The 19,962-nt window shown below is 43.6% G+C and overlaps 1 protein-coding gene across 2 annotated transcripts in view; it reads left to right on the top strand.

The window, feature by feature from the left end:
- The window catches only part of SLC7A14 (solute carrier family 7 member 14), a 99,540-nt gene that overhangs the window by 43,028 nt on the left and 36,550 nt on the right, over nt 1-19,962 (top strand). For both annotated transcript variants that reach the window (XM_054576983.1, XM_054576987.1), the window contains exon 2: nt 7,212-7,668. In XM_054576983.1, the coding sequence (XP_054432958.1) occupies nt 7,365-7,668 (304 nt within the window). In that variant the 5' untranslated portion in view covers nt 7,212-7,364. The remainder of the gene's footprint in view (nt 1-7,211; nt 7,669-19,962) is intronic.

Here is a 19,962-nt window from a genome sequence, read left to right as displayed (position 1 = left end):
TGTGCTCAATAACTTATTAGAAACAGAAAAAGAAACAGCAAGTTTTGAAAAGGAATCTGAATTGGTATGACCTCTTTTGTATAACTTCTCAGTTGTCATAGATTCAAACTGCCCTTTAAAGGCCTTCCAAGTAGATCAAAGCCAGCTGTATCTGAGATTCCAGGAACAATACAAATGGACTAGCACATTGTTAAGTATCATGGCGGGTGATCGAAAATTACTTGAGATGGGTTTGATCTATCAGACACTTAGCAAAGATATAACTGGGGAGATTAGTGATCCGAAATACCAGAAACCCTGGTTTTTAAGCCAATTATATATCTGAGTGAATTTGTCAGGCACCACCATTGTATGATTTAGGAGGCATGCGCACACACACAGAGGACAAGACATCTTCCTAACCACTCTGTCATGGTCCAAAAATGCCAAGCATGATAAACTGTGGCCTGCCCAAGAAGTACAAAACAGAATGTGACTGATCGAGAGGCTTTAACATGTGAGACACTGCTGGTCACTGAAGAAACTGAAGATGTTTAGTCTGGGAAAGATAAGACTCCAAGAGATATGTTAATTGCCTTCAAAAACTTGAAGACTTTTCCCTTGAACAGATTAGTCCTAATTTGTATAGAAACGGAGAACAAAACTGGGGACAACAGAAAGGAGTTACCAGGACACAGATCTCAATCCAACTTCCTATGGCAGTTTGTTAGGGCAGGGCAGGCCCTGAGATTCAGACACATGTGACCTGGGTCTGGCCACCAGTGTAAAGCCACAGTGACTGACAGGCCAGCGCACCCACAGTTGGGGTGCAAACACAGAGCTGTATCTGGCAAGGACTAGCGGGGCAACAGAACCGAGGGCCTCAGCCGAGATTCTGCCATGAGAGACTCTGGCTGAGTGAGTCACAGGCATGAAGGTGAGACGGGGGTCACGCCTTCAGGGGGTCATGCTGACAGTAGGTGAGCCCCCATGGCCTCGCCACTCGACGATGTGTGTACATCTTGGGCAGCAAAGTCAAGGGTGTGGAAGAATGAGAGGAGTATAACCCCCAAAGGCCCAAGCAAATCTGCTGAGATGCCCCTTTAGATAACAAAACACGGGAAAGGAAAAAGCTACTCTGCAGACATGGGAAAGGTAAGCACAAGTTGGTTGCAGAGAAAGTACCAGGGCATTAGGTCTGCAGCCAGAAGAAATTCAGGGGAGCTTCAGCAGAGAAAAGCCCTGGATAAGGACCAGGCAGCAGGCCCAGGGTCCTCTGGAGCTACCTATGGAGGTGGAAGTGGTGGGAGAGGGTGTCAGCAGATGGTGACCAAGAGACCTGGTCAGGTGCCAGAGCAAGGTAATTTGAGATAAGGCTCCCATGGTGCTCACGCATTCTGTGCCAGGCACTGTGCTGAAAGCTTTACACGTACTACCTCCTTCACTCCTTACCAGCACCCTGTGAGCTCGGTACCCTCACCATGCCATTTTATAGATGGCAGCACTGAAGCATCAGAGGCTTGGCCCAAGGTCACTTAGCTAGGAAGGGCAGAGCCAGAACTGGAACGCAGGGAATCTGACTGCTGAATCATGTCCTTAACCAGGATCCAGGAGCTCAGCCCAGAGGAGGAAAAGCAATGAGGCTGGAGGGAGAAGGGTCAGCGTGGGACCCGAAGACACAGGAGTCAGGGGAAGGGCTTGGAAAGCTCCTTCTGACCCTGCAGTCACCAGGTGGAGCTTATCAAACCAGGCACCTTTCCCTCTAACTGTAACCTCAGTTTGCCAGGGGACACTGATTAGAAGAATTCTGTAGCAATCATAGCTGTGCAACCAATCGTAGGAAGAGGCTGCTTCTACCAACCAATGTTCCCTGCTGCTCCAGCTGTTTCAGCAAAGGCCGGACAATTACTCACAGGGAATGTCATAAAGGGATTTCAGTGATCCCTTAGTGCATTTGCAAAATCAGGCAGGAATGATTTGGAGCTGTTTACTGTTTTGTTATCCTTCGTTTCCTTCCTCTCCTCTCCTCCAAAGGCAGGCTCCAATCTAATTCGATAATCCCACCTCAGCGAACTTCTAAGCCATAATTATTTTCATCCTTACCCAAACCTGCTCTTACCGTCAATTATACTGGGAGCCCGCTGAACCCTCCAGCACCCCAGCAAACACCACAACGATGGCTCTCCTCCCAGAGGTCTTGTACGCCTTCCTCAGTTAAAGCTGTGAAGTATTTTGAGAAACCTGAATTAAAGTGCTGGAGAAAGCACAACACACATTTATTGCTCATCTTGGAAAGACAACAGCGATGCGCTTCCAAAACTATCTTTGAGTAACATAATCTGGGGGTATTGAATATGGATATTGTCAATAGTCACTTAGAAGCATGTTTTCTCTTGTACATTTTGTTCCCTCCAGTAGATTTCCAACCAAGACAGGAAATGCCCCAAGCCCCTACTTTCAACAGTGTAAAGCAAGCACTGAGGAGAATTACGTAGAGGGAACAGAGCCAGGAAGGAATCCTCACCACCCTCCACTTTTGTTGTACTCGACTCTATGTTTTTTCACCACGGTTTCTAATTGTCCCCTAAATAGAAGTCAACACCTCTCTAACAAGCCCAGTTCATTGCTCAGTGTCCCTGTGACAGTTTCTGATGAAGGCTGATCAGGACAAGTATCCCAGGGGCTGTCTCCAGAGAGCACAGCATCCGTGGTCACCGCCAACAGGAGACAGCTGTTGAGAGGCCCAGCTGCCTGCCCAGAAGAGAAACAGGATGGATCTGTCAGACATGTGGCCCTAAGCGGAAAATGGCAGCAGGTTAGGCAGGGTTCTCCAGAGAAATACAATCAATAGGCTACATGTGCGTACAGATATGTATGAGGTGGTTTATTATAGGCATTGGCTCACATGTTACAGAGGACGAACAACCCTACAATTAACTGCCTGCCAGCTGGAGAACCAGCAAAGTCGGTGTTGTATTGTAATTCAGCCTGAGTCTGAAGACCTGTGAATCAGGAGGGACCATTGGTGTAAGTTCCTGTCTGACTTTAAAAGGAACCAGGAACACCAATGTCCATGGACAGGAGAAGACAGATGTCTCAGCTCAAGCTGAATCCATGGATTCACCCTTCCTCTGTCTTTTTCTTCTCAACAGATCGGACGATGCCCACCCATTCTGATGAGGGCCATCTTCTTAGCCTACCAATTCAAACACTAATCTCTTCCAGAAATACCCTGACACACACACCCAAAAATAATATTTTACCAGCTATCTGGCAATCCTAATTCCAGTCAGGCTGACACATAAAATCCCTCAGCACAGGCATTACCTGGGTCAGTGATGCCGAGTGGTATAGGGCAGTGGGCCTCAACCATGCCTTGCTAGAACCACCTGGGGAGCTCTGAAAATCCCTATATCTAAGCCACACCTCAGTTCAATTAAATTGGGGTTTCTGGCGTGGGGGCCAGGCACCAGTGTTTCTGAAAGATCCCCGGGTAGTTCCACTGTGCAGCCAGGACAGAGACCCCCTACTGCCTCCCTCAGCAGCAGGTGCACATCCCACTCAACTTTTCAGCCGTCCTGGGACCAACTTACCGTTAGGCATGATTCCTCAGTTCAGGGGCCCCCGACCCCAACCCCCGGGGGCCACAGACCAGTATCGGTCCATGGACAGTTAGGAACCAGGCCACACAGCAGGAGACTAGTTAGCAAACACTTCGTGGGCATTACGGCCTGAGCTCTGCCTCCTGTTCTCCCTCCCCCAGCCCCCCAACCTCCATCCGTGGAAAATTTGTCTTACGCAAACCCGGTCCCTGGTGCCAAAAAATTTGGGGGCCGCTGCGTAGGCTCAGTTAACTTTGCACAGCAGCTACAATGAGCTTTTAAGAATATAAATCATATCGTGTCACTCTCCGGAATAAAACCCTCCAGTGGCTTCACGCGGTATGTAGCGCAACCTCAAGCCCCTCGCCTTGGCTTGGGAGCCCCCCAGCAGCCTGACCCTGCGCACGCCAAGCAGGAGAGCCAGGAGTAAGGCCGTGAGCTCTGTGAGCAGAGGCTGCAGAGCGACGTGCTGGCTCTGCTGGCTCTGCCTTCATGGGCCCCCGTGACTTCAAGTGACTGGACCTCTCCGGCTTCGCTGCCTCATCTGTAAAGGTGGTGTTGTTGAGTCAACTCACGTAAATCTCTCACTCAGCACTCAGATCCTCCTCCTCTTCCTCGCCCTGCCCTAGTCTCACTCAGTTCCCAGAACAGGCCCTCCTGTCCTCTACTGTGCGCCCCCTGCAGGAAGAGTGACACCTGGAACGACTGGCTCCTTTTCCATCACTCAGGAGCCAGTGCCATGACCATAGAGGCCCCCTCGCCCCTTCATCACCCTGTTTGATTTCCTTGGTAGCCTGTATTCATTTGCTAAGGCTGCTGTAAGAAATATAATACACTGGGCAGATTAAGCAACAGAAACTGATTATCTCACAGTTTTGGAGGCTGGAAGTCCGAGACCAAGGTGTTGGCAGGGTCAGTTCCTTCTGAGGCCGTGAGGAAGGATCTGTCCCGCGGCTCTCTCCTAACCTCTGGTGGTTTTCCAGAAATCCTTGGATGATTCATGGCTTATAGATGTATCACCCTGATCTTTGCCTTCATCTCCACCTTGTTCTCTGTGTATGAAGCTCTATGTCCAAATTTCTTTTTAGAAGGACACTGGTCATATTGGATTAGGTGCCCACCCTATTCCAGTATGACCTCATCTTAACTAATTACATCTGCAATTACTCTATTTCCAAATAAGGTCACATTCTAAGGTACTGGGCATTAAAGCTTCAACATATGAATTTGAGGGGGGTCACAATTCAACCCATAACATAGCCCTTATCCCTCTCTGAAACCATCTGGTTCTGTTTGTCTACCTGTGTATTATATGCCTTGTCTCTCCTCATTGAATATCATCGTTTATATTGTTTGATTCTCCTGCAAAAGTCATGCTATGCTCTTGTAATAGGAAAAAAAAAACTTCTCAGAAAAACAAACAAACAAAGCCCCTCCTTTGTGTTGTGACTTAGCTCACCTCCCATTCTAGATGGGAGGCTCCATGAGAGCAGGTACCACTTCTCTGCACCCCTGAACCTAACACTATGTCTCGTGCATAATGGATGTTCAGTATGGCTGGCAGAGTTGGAATTAAGCAAATAATAATACATTAGATTCCCCAAAAGAGCTCTAGAACTCAAGCAAAGCAGGTGTTTTTGTAGCTTTCCTGGTATGCATGTGACATATTTTCTCACAAATGTAAAAGTCTTTAAAAAAAAATGCTGCTGACACTCTAAGCTTTTAAATGACTCTGGCATATACAGTGGCTATCAAACTGGATTGACATTTCAAGGTGGTGTTAAGATTTACAACACAGCAAAAAGCAACCAGGCACCAGTGTTTCTGAAAGATCCCTGGGTAGTTCCACTGTGCAGCCAGGATGGAGACCTCCTACTGCCTCCCTCAGCAGCAGGTGCACATCCCACGCATCTGGGCCATCTGGGCCCACTCATCTAGGGCCATCACCCAAGTCTGTGAACCAAACTGCCGCATTTCACATGATTCTCCTAATTAGGCGGTGTTTGCAAAAGCTTCAGAAGCAGACAAGTGTTACATTAAGTTCTAAGTGGCATTCATTAATATGGGTAGATTAGGTGGGCTGGTATTTATTATAAATATAAATGTCCTAGGCTTATCAGCACAGTACAATATTCAGCTGTACTTTACATTTTCCTTTATAGAAGTTTATAACACTGCTGACTGACTGCCAAAGAAAGTAGCTTCATAGAATTTTCTACTTTGACAAAACTTTTGAAATCATCTAACACAATAGTTCTCAATTCTATCAAACCCAACATCTCTTTAGTAATAAGCATTTGTCACACCCCTCTTTAATGTCCTGAAGCAAAACTCATAGAGAACCTGCCTGTGGATAACATTTCAGTACGTAAACACTCAGGCACATCCAACTGAAGCTGTCAGATGCATGCAGTATATGAAGAAATACTGCAAATGGGACAGCTCCAAATGGCAAGCTGTCACACGTGTGCGGTGGGGGAGATACGGTGCCACGTTGCATTGCCATGGGGCCGTGGTTTTCTGAAATGGTGAAGAACCCCTCCAAAGAAGGTGCAACCTTCCTTCAATTTATTCTATACTTGCATCCCTGAAAAACTCAATGAACTTGTGTATTAATACCGCCTCCTCCAAATCCCATGTGTTTATATGTAAAACAGAGTTAGGTTTTAGGTTCAGATCATCTAACCATAATTTTTATCTACAAGAATGCCTGATGAGATATTCTTGCATGTTTATCATCTCTGGAGGCCACCCACCGAATGCCAGGAGCACTCTCCCATCTCTAATCTTTGAGAGCAAGAAAACGTTCAAAACATTTTTCACTAGGTCAAGTGAAAACTTCAATTATGCTATTCATTCATAACAGTGAACCTATTGGTTACTTTATACATTGTATGAATAAGTATGGATAAATTAGAGCTATGTGCATCATTCATTATGTTAAGAAATTTTTCAATAATTATGACACATTTTACTAATCTTGGTTTGTATTTATTTGTATTTACCTGGTTATTAGACTAATATATGCTCATTAAAAATATATTTGGGTGTGTACAATAACAAAAAAATTTTTATTTTATTTGAGAACAAGATCCAAAGCAACCTCATTGGATGGCACTGACCCTGTTGAGAGCCCTAGAGCTAATTTTACATCCTTATGTTAAAAATGACGATATTGTGTCCCTAAAAGACATGCCCAAGAAACACAGACCAAGTCTTGGCAAAGCCAGGTAAAAAGTTCTTAGAGTTCAGACAGATGAGCACATTCCATATGCCAAGCATTGTCTTAAGCTTGTTTCAGACATACCCTAATTTAATCTTCACATAACCACCAAGCTGACTTTATTATCCCCATTATACAGTTAAAACCGGAGTACAGAGAAATGAAGTGACTTAGGCAAGGTCCCAAAGAAGCAAGAGGCAGTGCGCTGACTCAGACTAGACTCTTCAGAACAACTATACAACACAGTGCAAACTACAGACTATCATGTAGGAGTGCAGGGGACACAAAGTGGGAAATGTAATGCTCCTGTGTATGAATAAACACTATAGGCCGGTTTCCCAGCGTGCCTCTGAGTCACGGTTTGTGCCCCACTTAGTCTCTTCTCCTTTCTTGTGTTTTTCCTGCAGATATTCATGCCCAGGAGAAGGCTGTTCCAGGTCTCTCTGGATCTTCCCTAAAAGGGAGACCACTGTGCACTAGATGAGCTCCAGAAGCACCCACTAAGGCTTCCATTGCCCTCTTCCATTGGTTGACCTTCACCAGAACCCCTACAGGTCAGGATGAGTGGCTTCCTGGCTTCCCTGGACCCCCGGCGGGTGCAATGGGGGGCTACCTGGTATGCCATGCACTCCAGGATCCTGCGCACCAAACCAGTGGAGTCCATGCTGGAGGGCACAGGGGCCACCTCAGCACATGGCACCAAGCTAGCCCAGGTGCTCACCACAGTGGACCTCATCTCACTCGGCGTTGGCAGTTGCGTGGGCACTGGGATGTACGTGGTATCTGGCCTGGTGGCCAAGGAAATGGCAGGACCTGGTGTCATTGTGTCCTTCATCATTGCAGCTGTTGCATCCATATTATCAGGTAAGGGTCTCCATGCATCAGAAAGCCTGTGGAAAGCATGCTTGCTGGCCTATTACTGTTCATCCCACAATTCTAGAGTATTTAATGGTGAGATGTATGAAGTGACATAGAAGTGGTCATCATGCTTCCCTTGTGCCTGGGCTACCAGGGTGCTTAGGAACAAGGTTTGGCTCAACCATAGTAGCTACCCTTTTCATTGGTTTTTTGATACAAATAATTGTTCTGGTGCCCAACCATCTCCCAGCTTCTTATTCCCTGTCATGTCCTAATGGCTCCATTTTTATAACTTTCCCTTCCATTGAAAGACAGGTAAATTCTTTTAAAGGGGAGGGCAGTGAATATAGCTAGAATATAAATAATAAGTAAAGGATAAGGAGAGTAGCAAAATAAGTCAGTAAATCCGATATGATTGAGATTTGATCAGCCTCAAACTGGTACTGTGACCCTGCAGCACAAGGGAACCAAACTAAAAACATAAAGCCATTATGAGACCCACAAAGCACCATCTGCCACACAAACCAATATTCTACAGAGGTAGCTCAGGTAGTGCCTTCTCTTTCCCAGGGAAAGAATCATAAAACTCATTATCTGCTTTTTAATGAGGTACAAGCACTTAGCACTTATCATCTGTGAAATGGCTTTCCCATTTCTTTTCCCTCCTCTCCTCTTGAGTTGTGATCCATAGAGTATCTTCCCAAAAGGCCAGAGGTAGGTCAAGGGACAACTTGAACAGGAAGGAAAAGGAAAATATTCTGTTTCTTGATGATTATGATGCAAAAGCATGAGGTAGATCATGTGGTTCAACCCACAAAGGAGTGAATGTCATGGTCTTTTCAAATGTTTCATGGGACATAGGAATGCTACTTACTTGGGAGGTCTGTGTGCTAATACATACCATCACAAGAAAAGTCTGCATTAATATTGTCTATCCAGATGAAATGGTCTTTGCACGTGGGATACACGGACTAGAAACATGCAACCAGAAAGTGCACCGGTTTATATTGGACACCCTTTTAATTGATGGGGGAAATATTTTCAGACTGATTTTACCTATCTTCAGTCATGGCTTACTTCCCTGTTAGTTTTACCACTATCTCCTTTTCTAAAGTCATTCTCTAATATGCATGAATATTTTAATAATTGAGGTTCCTGCAGAACAAAGGATATTTTCCTTATAGATGAAAATAAATTATTCACTTAGATGAATTTCATGGATGATTAAAATTCTATCAGCTTGATTGCAATCATTTTCAAACATATTTGGCAAAGAAATTATTTGGGAGAAGGTACCAGATTTTACCATAAATTTATAGTTCTAAAAATATTATCATATAGAACAGACTAGCAATGGCAGGACAAAAGGCAGACATATAGTCAGGGGGGCCATAGAGAGGACAGACAGCAGACAGCTAAGAGTTCTGCTCAGTTAATACAGGCTGCAGTCTCCTCTAGATCCATCCGACTGTGGTCCAGTTCCCCAAATCACGACCGTTCCCATGAATGAATCACCCACATCTTATTCTTCTTGATGCTACATTACATTTAGAAATGAGAACAAGGCCAAGTTGCATTCTGGGAGCCTGCCACCACCCCGGTCACAGTGCTCATGGGTGCTATATAACCCAGACATTTCTGCTACTCAAGTGGGTCTGAGATTGGACCAGCCAGTGTTGTACTATACCACACCAAGAGCCCTGATTGTGCACACTTCTTCCAACATTGCGTTTAGTGAGGTCATGTGGTTAACTTGAAATCAGTTATGGTGGGAGTGTTTATACCACAGAAACTGGCTAACACTACAAACCAGAGTATGCTTCTTTTTGGATAGTTGAGTTTTAACTGCACCGAAGGCCCTGGTACTACTGCCCAGTAACTGGTGCACAGAAAGAAAAACCTGCTTCTCCCCTAATCAAGGACCCCCCTTCTCCACATATGACCACATTCACAACACTTCTCCACACTTTGTAACTGATTCATTTTCCTGCTGAGGCCAACCAGAGTCCTCCTAGAGCCCCAGTCAGGGCCAGGACCAAAATAACTTGTGCCAAAGTTAACATATTTATAGCAGGTTTCTTCAACCAGGCCTCTGGCTCTATTACCCTTTGTCACTAAACTAAGGAAAATGCCCCTCCGCTGTCTTCTTTCCACTCCCATATCATAATCCCCATATTGCCTCTCCCTTGACAGCTTCTCCATATCACAGTAATCAAATTCTCCTCTATTCTTAGACTTTTTAATATGTGGTCCTTTTCTCCTTCTGGCCGGAAATTAAAGCTGGCTCAACCCTGAGGACACCATGGCCCTGCCCCCCAGTCTGGGGAGGATGCCATTCCCACACTCGTCACCCACTCACAGGGTCAGGAGGATCTGCCTCCCCACAGCCCCTCCCAGATCCCTGCTCTTCCTCCACTGCATCAAAGCTCCAGTGCTGCCTCACTGCATGGTCTTCAGAAAGTTACTGAACCTCTCAAAGTTCTGTTTTGTTTTTCTCATCTGCAAAATGGGGATAAAAATAGAGTTTACCTGGTGGTGTTGTATGAAGATTAAATGGGAAAATATATGCAAAACTCTTGGCAAAATGCCTGTCAGTGACAAACATCCATGAAAATTCATCTTCCTGAGGCTTAGGTCCCCTGGCCCACAATGTTTACCTGTTCTGATCTCCTCACCTCCCAGTCACTCCTTTTCACAGTCTTCCTCTCCAGCCCAGCTTCTGCCATAATCCCAGGCTACTTGAATATCCAAGTGGATAAACCCATCCAATCATAGCCTAGCCATAACTGAACAATGTTATGCCCATGGCCCTCACCTCTACTGGTGCCACATCAGCCACCGCTCTGGTGGATCCACCCCGGTGTTGTCATCACCTAGAATGCTTTTGCCTCAAGAACCTTAAACTAAAACCCCATTCTCTAACCATAGCTCATTGCCTCACTGGACTTGCTCTTAAACCCCCTTGACTCCCTGTCTGTCATCCAGCCTCTGAAACAACCCAGTAAAATCTATCCCAGAATCTGCTTTTCCAAGTCTGTACCTGGATGAACAAGAGCTCTTGAGGAAGGTCACTAAGCCCCACAAAGGTGCACAGAACAAAGTTAAGGTCTCCAGCCTCCCTTCACTGGGTCCACAAGATCTTTCACTTGCCCTTTGTCAAATCTTCTCAATGACTTTTTGACACTTTCACTATTCTCCATAAGCCCTGCTCAATATATATCTCTTCACTTAGAGCAGACAGCCTTGATTCCTTGAAGACACCTTCCATGAGCTTCTTAAATATTCTACCATCAAATATGTCCCTATACCATCACCCCCATGTGCCACCTTTCTTCCAGTTTCAGAGGATAAAATGTCCTCACTTTCAAGCCAATCAATTCTTTGAGCCCTTAGCCCTATCCTCTTATACTCTCAATAATCTCCCTCTCCAACTGTGTCTTCAGCCTCTCCTCAACTGGCTTCTTCCCCTAGCCAAATTTCTCTCATCCTAAAATATAATTCTTCCTAGCCCCACATTCTCCTCTAGCAACTTCTAATTTTTCTCCTCTACTTCCCATTCAAACTCATCAAGAATGCCTATTGGTGGCTCTCGACCTCTAATTCATTCCTCAACCCACTGCCTCTGCCATCTACCCCCATTACTAATGAAACCAGCCTGAATGAGATCACCAGTGGAACCCCCTTTGCCAAGTCTTATAGATATTTTTCTGCACTTATCTTATTGAAGTCTCTGTTGTATTTGACAAAGTCATGCCATCTATCTTGATACATTTTATATCCTCTTGACTTTGAGTGAGACTATAAAGTTTATACCGCTCTAAACATTTCTTCTCTTTCTCCTTCATAACTTCCCTTTCTCTACTTGTTCCCTGAATGTTGGCGTTTCCCACTCTACACTCCCTCCAAGGTGATTATGTCCCCTCTCATGTTTCAGCTGTCATCAGGACCCCGGTGCTTATATCAATTCAATTCTCAGTCATATACATATCCTCCAAGCTTCACACTGCATACTAAACATTTCCATCTGGATGTTCCAGACATACCTCAATTCAACATATTCCAAACATATCTAGTTCTATCTCTCTCCCCCACCCTCTTTCCCTCCCTCATTCCTCTCTCGTTCCCATTCCAGGCAGGAACCTAGGTACGTTTTTGCCTCAACCCTTCACGTTCAATTACAAGTCCCACCAGTTTTGTCTCTGGCATAGTTCTCAAACCACTGCTCTGTCTCCAATTTCACTGTCTCTGTCCTGAAGTCTCTATTAATTAGGACCCTTTCCATTTAAAGCCACAATAACCCAACACAACCAGTCAAGAGAATGTATTGGCTCAATGGCTGGATCCAGGTCTTCATCTTTACAGGTCACGAACCAAAGGAAAAGACACCCTCACCCAGTACTCACATATCAAATATTGGGAAAAGGCTCTAACTGGCTTTTCTTAGGTCATATGTTCATATTTATATTGCTAGGGTAGGCCCTTAACACAGCTTACACCTTTGTTGCTAGATGCTATACCAAAGTGGGTAAAATCAGTTGCCCATTTAAGATCATATATTTAAGGTGAGTCCAGTCTCCATTGTCTGCACTTATCTCCAGATAAATGGCTGCTTGGTTGCAAGGCTGGAGTAAATGAAAAGTTGGGATTAACTAGGTTTAGCTATTTCTAGGCAGAGAGAAAAAAGCAGTGGGATTAGAAGCGTTTTCCAAGGTCAAGGAGATAGTACGAGACCACATGATGTAGGTTGGCAGTGAGAACACGAAGGTAGAGGTGATTCCTGAGAAGTGTTGAGATCAGTGGATACTGGTGCTCTCAGTGAGTTCAGAAAATCATGGAAAAGAGCATTTCGAGAAAGTGTGCTAGAGCATAGAAGTGAGGTTGGAGAGTGGGATGTTTGAAATTAAGTTTTCATAAGTGGTACAGTAATTAGTAATGTTAATTTTAGACTTGGAACCTGGCTCAGCCACTGACTACCTGTGTGGAAACTGGAGTGAGTTCCATAGCTTCTCTGAGCCTCAGTTTCTCCGCTTTGAAAATGGTCATAAAAATAACTACTTCACAGAGTTGTGAGGACTAAATGAGATGCCTGTAAATTGCCTGGCACAATGCCTGACACATAACACTAAATAAGTGTTTATTACTATTGTGTGCTGAACCCCATATTAGGAGCTCACAATATATTATCACGTTTAAAACTCATGGTATCTCCTCTAGGTAGGTTTTATTATCTCCAGTTCTACATATGAAGAAATTGAAATTTAAACAACAGAACCTAAATTCGAGTTTGTTGTGCCAACAATATCTTTCAACCTTGGCTATCAATTTAAATCACTTGAAGAATTTCTTTTCTGCATAATGAGTTGGGGAAGGAGGTAGTCACTTTATGGAATAATAATTACATACAGCAAAATTTACCTTTTTAAATATACAATTCTATGAGTTTCACCAAAACATAAAATTGTATAACCTCTACCACAATCAAGATACCTAAGAGTTCAATCACCCTCAAATAATTCTTTCATGTTACCTCTTTGTAAGTTTCCTCTCCCCCATCCCGACCCCTGGCAGTGGCTGATCTGCTCTGTCCCTATACTTGTGCTTTTTCCAGAATGTCATAAGTGGAATCATTCAATATTAACTTTTTGAGTTTGGTTTCTTTTACTTAGCATGGTACAATATAAATGTATATTGTTTGTATCAGCGGGTTGTTCCATTTTACTTCTGAGTAATATCCTTTGTATGGCTACTCCACAGTTTGTTTATCCTTTTACTAGCTGAATGACAGTTGGGTTATTTCCAGTCTGGGACCATTATGAAGAAAGCCATTATAAATATTTATGTACAGGTTATTGTATGAACCCAAGTTGTCGTTTCTTTTGAGTAAATACCTAGAAGTGGTATCGTTGAGTTTTGTGGCGAGTGTCTATTTAACTTCACAGTAAACTGCCAGATGTCTTTCCAAAGCGGCAGTATCTTTTTCATTTTCACCAGCTGCACAGGAGAGTTCCAGTTGCTCTGTTCCTTGCCAGCACTCACAATTGTCATGTGTTGGGGGTTTTTTTGTGGTCATTTTGTTTGCCATTTCAAAAGGTATATAATGGTATTGCAGTGTGGTTTTAATTACACTTCTCTAATTACTATTATTTTGGGCATCTTTTTATGTGTTTATTTGCCATCCATATAGCTTCTTTAGTTAAGTTTGTTCAAATCTTTTGCCCATTTTTTAATTGGGTTTTTCATTTTTTTAATATTAACTTTTAAATTTCTTTATATATTCTAAATACAAGACCTTTATTAGATATGTGTTTTCACAAATGTTTTCTCCCAGTTTATGGCTCATCTCTGAATTTTATTAATATTTCTGTTTATTTGTTTTTTTAAATACTGATGCCCAAACTCCACCCCCAGAGATTCTAATTTAATAGGACTGGGGTAGAGCCTGGATTGTTTGTTTTAACTCCCCAGAGGATTCAAATGTACAGCCAAGATTAAGAACTACTTTGATATTTAAAAAAATGAAAAATAAAAAAAGAACTACTTTGTTATAGAAGCAAGAATTTACCTTCTTGTAGCCATGACCTACAAGAAGAGCAAACATATGTTAGGGTAGAAACTATTTGGCCAGCAGATTCTTCTGAGAGTTCCTTAGCCTAGAGGCCTCAATTCCCTGTACAATGCTAACCAGGTTATAATGTGAAACAAATCTGACTAGGAGACAGAGTGAATCTCTACAGCTTGACAAGACCCAAAGTTACAGTAATTTCCCACATTTCTCCTACCAGTCCGGCTCCTACACAGTGACTGCCCGCAGCCCTGTCATAGTTGGTAGAAACAGCACGTGCTGTAACCTTTGCCCTTTGTCCAAAAAGTCTGATCTACCCTTTAATAGCTCAGCAGACTGCAACCAGACCTCCATGCCCATTATCAAAGCTAAAAATCCTTTTGTGTCTACCAAGGGAAGTAAACTAGAGAGGGAAAATAGCTTTTCTTCCTGGTTACCACTTACAGATCTGTTGAGAGGCTGATGGATGGAGGGAAGATGGCTTACGAGGTTCTCTAGCTCAGCTGACTGGGATGAAACGCAACGCAAAGCCACCATGCCAGTAACATCTGGCCCTTAAAAGCAACCTTCCCTAAGAGGTTCTTACGAACTTGAGTTCATATAAAAAATGGCTGGTTTAACTTTTTCTAAGTATATTTCCAGTTCTTTTTTAATATCAATAAATTGAACCTCGAAAAGAATATAGATCTGACTCCTAAGTTCATGCACTTTCTACAATAACCCTTCAAGTTCGTATCACAAATGGTTTTGGTAAGGATAAAATGACAGTATACATACACAGACAGCATCAGTCCCCTGCCCAGTGCACAACGCCAGTAATTTTTATCATCTACTTATAAGAAACAGTTGGCAAAAATCTAATAAGTTATAGCTCAATAAAGATGTATTAGGTGCCCACCATATACCAGTCCTGGGTCAGTACCACAAATTAATAAGAAATTATCTCTACCTTAGAGGACCCATGGCTTATTAATGGAGAGGAACACCAAACCTGATGAATAATTGTGGTAATAATAATACCAATAATAGTAATAGTAGCAGCGATAGCTACCATTTGTTGAGCATATAACTATGTACCAAAAGAGTTCTAAATGCTTAGCATATTATTTTACTTAATTCTCACCAAAGAAAATCCTATGTGATAAGTTGTATTATTATCATTATATTAAAGATGAGAAAATGAAAGCTTCTGAAAAGTTTGGTAATTTGCTTACAAGGTGACAGAGCAAGGAACAGAGTGAAAGCTGTGTGACTTCAGAGCCCACTCCTCAATCACTTTGCTATTCTGCTACTGTACTAGCAGATTCGGATTAGGTTCAATTGCATACAGTAGAGAACTAAAAATGAGAGATAATTTCACTTATCTTTTACTCAAAAAAAGTGTGAAGGGAGGCTGCTGTTGTGGCTCCATAGTCCAGGGACTCAGGATATTTGATCTTTCTGCTCTGTCATCCAGATGCTTGGCGTCCATCCTCAAGGTGACTTTGAGATCCAAAATGGCTGCTGCAGCTCCAGTCAGTACAACTGAGTTCCAGAAGGCAGGAAAGAAAACAGAAAATTAGGGCAGGTCACTTCCCACATTTCTGTCCCCTTTGTAAAAACATTTCTCATGAGTTGTGTTGTTTGTTTGTTTTTTTTTCTCTGTGACTACTACTTACATTGGCTAAAACTTGGCCACTTGGCCACATAAGTGAGGCTGAAAATGTAGTCTTCTGACTGGATATATTGTCAGCCCCAGTGTTACAGAGGTTCTACTGACGGGGAAAGAAAGGAAAACTGGCTGTCACCGACAGATTCATAATGGATGCATAATCCCTAAACCCTCCAGATTGTTGAGGTCTGTTTGTCCTGAAATATTTAAGCAAAACTGATTCTGATTCCCAGTAATGCACAGTTAGAAAATCTAGAACCCCTTTAATAAACCTAGGGAGCTGTGAGTCTTACCTTTCTCTTACTTTTTCCAACCCTGAATCTCTGCTTCCACGGGTCTCTGTCTCTCTGCACCTCACTTCCCAATGTCCCTTTTCTTCACCGCTTCATCCAACTAGATGGCACTTCAATTCTTCCTCCCTCAAGCATCAACCAGACAACGTTGCAGGTGCAGTGGACTTGGTGGAAAGTTTGGGTCAGTGATCGGAGATATGATGCAGTCCATTCCAGCAGACAGTAAGCTTACAGCTAAATAGAAGACACTCCAATTCTCCCTGCCTTTAGGGAGTGTCCACCAATCCTCTCTTCCTGGCTCCAGCCTCCAGCCCCATTGATAGGCAGCCTTTCTCCTTCATACTCCATAGTCTGTTCACTGTCAAGTCCTAAGACTCTTGTCCATATCTTATCCAGAGCAGTTTGCTTATCTCTATTTCCCTCCAAGTTCATTCTGGTCATTTTTTGAAGACTGTCATCTCCCAAACAAAATAGCCCATCAAGAGAATTCACTAAACAAAATGCATTCTCAGAGAAGGGATTTGGGGGCCAAGCCAAGATTATATGTCAGCTTGTAGGCACTGAGAAGCACAGAGGCATGACTAGGTCTGTATTTTAGTAACAGTGGGTAGAAAAGAGAGGTGGAGAAACTGGTTGTACACATACTGCGCAGAACAGAGAAGACATTGTGAGGCAGTAGGCCCTGACAGTGGATGGAAGGAAGCTTAGGACGGACAGAATTTGAGCATGGGCGAATGCGGCAGGCTGAGGGAAAAAAAAAGGTAAGTACTCTTTTTAGCTAAGAAAAGACTCAGAGTAAACAACAATGTTTTCGAAATAATGTCATTAGAATAATGGATTTACAACACCATTCTGGCAACAGAAAGTGAAAGAAGAAACAGAAAACTCTGGTATAGAGAGAGGACCCTCACAGAACACCCTCAGGGACAGTAAACGAACCTGTGCATGCAGAGCACTACAGATGGTGCTTTCATGGAGCACCTGCTGTCCCTGTCACCAACACAGTGGAGGGAGGGGCGATTTTAGTTCTGTCCTCAGATGAGGAGCCAAACGATCAGAGGTTAAAGTAACTTCCTGAGAGGCAGGCAGACATTTCGTAGCAGAGCCAGAACTGAAATCTAAGTCTGTAGGAGTCCAAAACTCACAGTCTCCCATCTCAGCAAGCTGCCTCTGAGATCTTTGAAGCCAATATTTCTCATTAGATGTGGACTAATAAATTGTAATCAATGAGAAGAAGAGTCTAAAAGGCAATAAAGAATCATCACACCTAGTAGTCTTTTACTTGGCATTCTTAGTTTGTGGTTTAGAACTAAGGTTTATGATTCGTATTTCTTGCCATCCTCATTTGCTCTTTGGCACCTCTGATTCGCCAGCAGGTGAGCCCACAGTAACTGAGTCCCTGGGGAGGTAGTAAGGGGAGCAGAGCCCTATCAAGCAGATGCCTTTCCCACCAGTGAGGCTCCCAACCTCTTCCTAGGGCTGGTTCAGGGGACCTTTGTAAAGTTTAAGTAGAGTCTCCCCATTCCAGCATTCATCTCAGGTTGGATTTTCATGACTAAGGAAGATTTCTAAAGATTCAGGGTCTGTTTAGTTGGCCTGTTGAGTTTCCTTGTTTTGTTTTTAAGAGCAAACCATTTCCCCCTCCTTAAAGTGAAACCAGGTTTGAGAGGTAAACATCAGGAGGGTTGGTCCTTTTGCAACCCCTTTCTCACTGATCTAAGAACATTTATTTATTCCACAATCTTGCATTGATTTGTTCCTCCAAACAGACCTGAGAATCACTCTTAACCATACTGGGAGGTGGAAGAGGAGCAACACTGGAGAGGGAAGGACCACAGAGATAAACAAATGCATGCCAGTCTTCAAGCCTCTTGAAGACGAGAACTCCAAAATGGTGCACAGCTACGTGTTGAAATTTTAATAATAATTGGAGCCATTCCCTATGTTTGTAAAGTCTCTAAGACATCCTAACTTACTAAACACTCAATATATGTTAAGCATTGTGGTTATTGTTACTTTTTATTTTATTAGGCAAATATTGTGCATACATCACCTCATTTAATCCTCCCAGCCTCCCTGCTACATGAATATTAGTGTTTTCATTTTATGGTGAATCATAAAAGCTAAATCATTGAAGACTTATAAATTGCCTGGCACTAGCTAAATACCAGTTGCATAATCCTCCCAACAAATTCGACAAAATAAGTGCCATTATTATATTCTTTTTGTAGATGTCAGAACTAAGACTCAGAGAGATTAGGTGACTTGTCTGGGACCACAAGGAGGTCAGTGTCAAAGGCTGAGTCTAAGTCGAATTCAGCCCACCTCCAGAGACAGTCACCCCCAAGCTGCTTCATGCAGGCATGCACCCCAAAACTCAAAAACTAACCAAAGAGAATCAAATGAGTCAAGGAACTTTCACTCTTACTGGGGTTTCCAAAAAAAAAAAGAAAGAAAGAAAGAAAGAAGAAGAAGACTCTTTTACTCCTTGTATTCTATTGATTAGGGGAACATTTTTTAGCTCAAAACTTCTGTAACCCAGGTCATGAAACCGACTTCTAAGCTCTTTCACCTTTCTGTCACCTGTTAGCAGTGAGAAGGGGGTTGTGAAGCACACGCAGCTCTTCTGTACAGGGCTGACTGACAGCCCTGGAGGAAGCATGTCAGTTACCAGTTCAAAGAAGGTGAGCCTACTTTATATAATAGAAACGTGAAAGTTTCTCAGATTGCCGATTGTGAAAATGAGTTTCCTCCAGCAAACCCAGAAGAACCTGGAATTCCTTTCCATCTTCTGCAGTCCTTCATAGAGTGGAGAGTGCAGACCAAAAGCACCTAGCATGGCTCCGGGAGGGCCTGGCCACCAGCTCTGAGAACACAGGAAAGAACTCGGACCAAGAGCCTGGCATTGATGCAAAGAAACAAGACAGGCACACGTGCCCTAATTGTGAGCTCTGCAACAGGCAACAGGGCCTGGGCCAGAAATCAGGGCACCTCAGATCTAGTTCCAGCTCTGTCCCCTAGCAGTTCGGGACCCTTTGGCAAGTTATTTACATCTCTTGACATTAATTTCTCCTTCTGCAAAGTGAAGAATTTGGATTGCATCACCTGTATGAGTTATGTGTTTTTTAAAAAAAGAATCTAGGAAGGGATAGATTTGGAAAGATCCAATATCTCAACTCCCCCACAACCACACACACACACACACACGCACATCCTCATGTAGCAATTAATCCCAGTAGCCAAGCCCTGCTCTGCCATTTACTACTTGTGTGAGTTGGGAAATTCACTTAACCCAGAGCTTCCCCAAAATTACAGATGTGCCAAGGTGTTGATCCCTCAGCCCCCTGAGCAGCTGGGAGGTGGCAGAGAAGAGAGTACATGGTCTGGTCACATTTGATCAGCAAAGTATTAAGCTTCCTTGACCTGTTTCAGGGGTCATTTTTCTGACTATGCGGACAGCTTTTCCCCTCCTGTTGATATACTGATATATTGGTGTTGCGGTTTGGGGAACTTTTGAGCTCTCCGTTCAATACCCAACTTTAACTGGAGCCCCGTCCGGTCCAGGAAGCAATGGTGTCGTAGCCCCTGATTAACGACGCTGTCCATCCCCTACACACAGGCTCCCCCTGTCCACCCGGGGACTGCTTTGGCAGAACAAGTGTAAGTCTCTTTTTGGACACAAGGAAACATAGGCATTGCCAGGCCTATTTGTAAAAATTGCCTGATCTTCGCCGACAGGTGCCTGGCCAGGGTTGCTCAGGGAGAAAAGGCAGTGGTAGAGAGGTGGGACGGGG

The sequence above is a fragment of the Pteronotus mesoamericanus genome, unplaced genomic scaffold, assembly GCF_021234165.1.
Source record: "Pteronotus mesoamericanus isolate MK-2021 breed Mesoamerican mustached bat unplaced genomic scaffold, CSHL_Meso_final contig_116, whole genome shotgun sequence".
In the NCBI taxonomy this organism is placed as follows: Eukaryota; Metazoa; Chordata; class Mammalia; order Chiroptera; family Mormoopidae; genus Pteronotus; species Pteronotus mesoamericanus.
The sequence above is the reverse complement of the archived record's forward strand: the minus strand, read 5'-3'. Positions and strand labels throughout refer to the sequence as shown.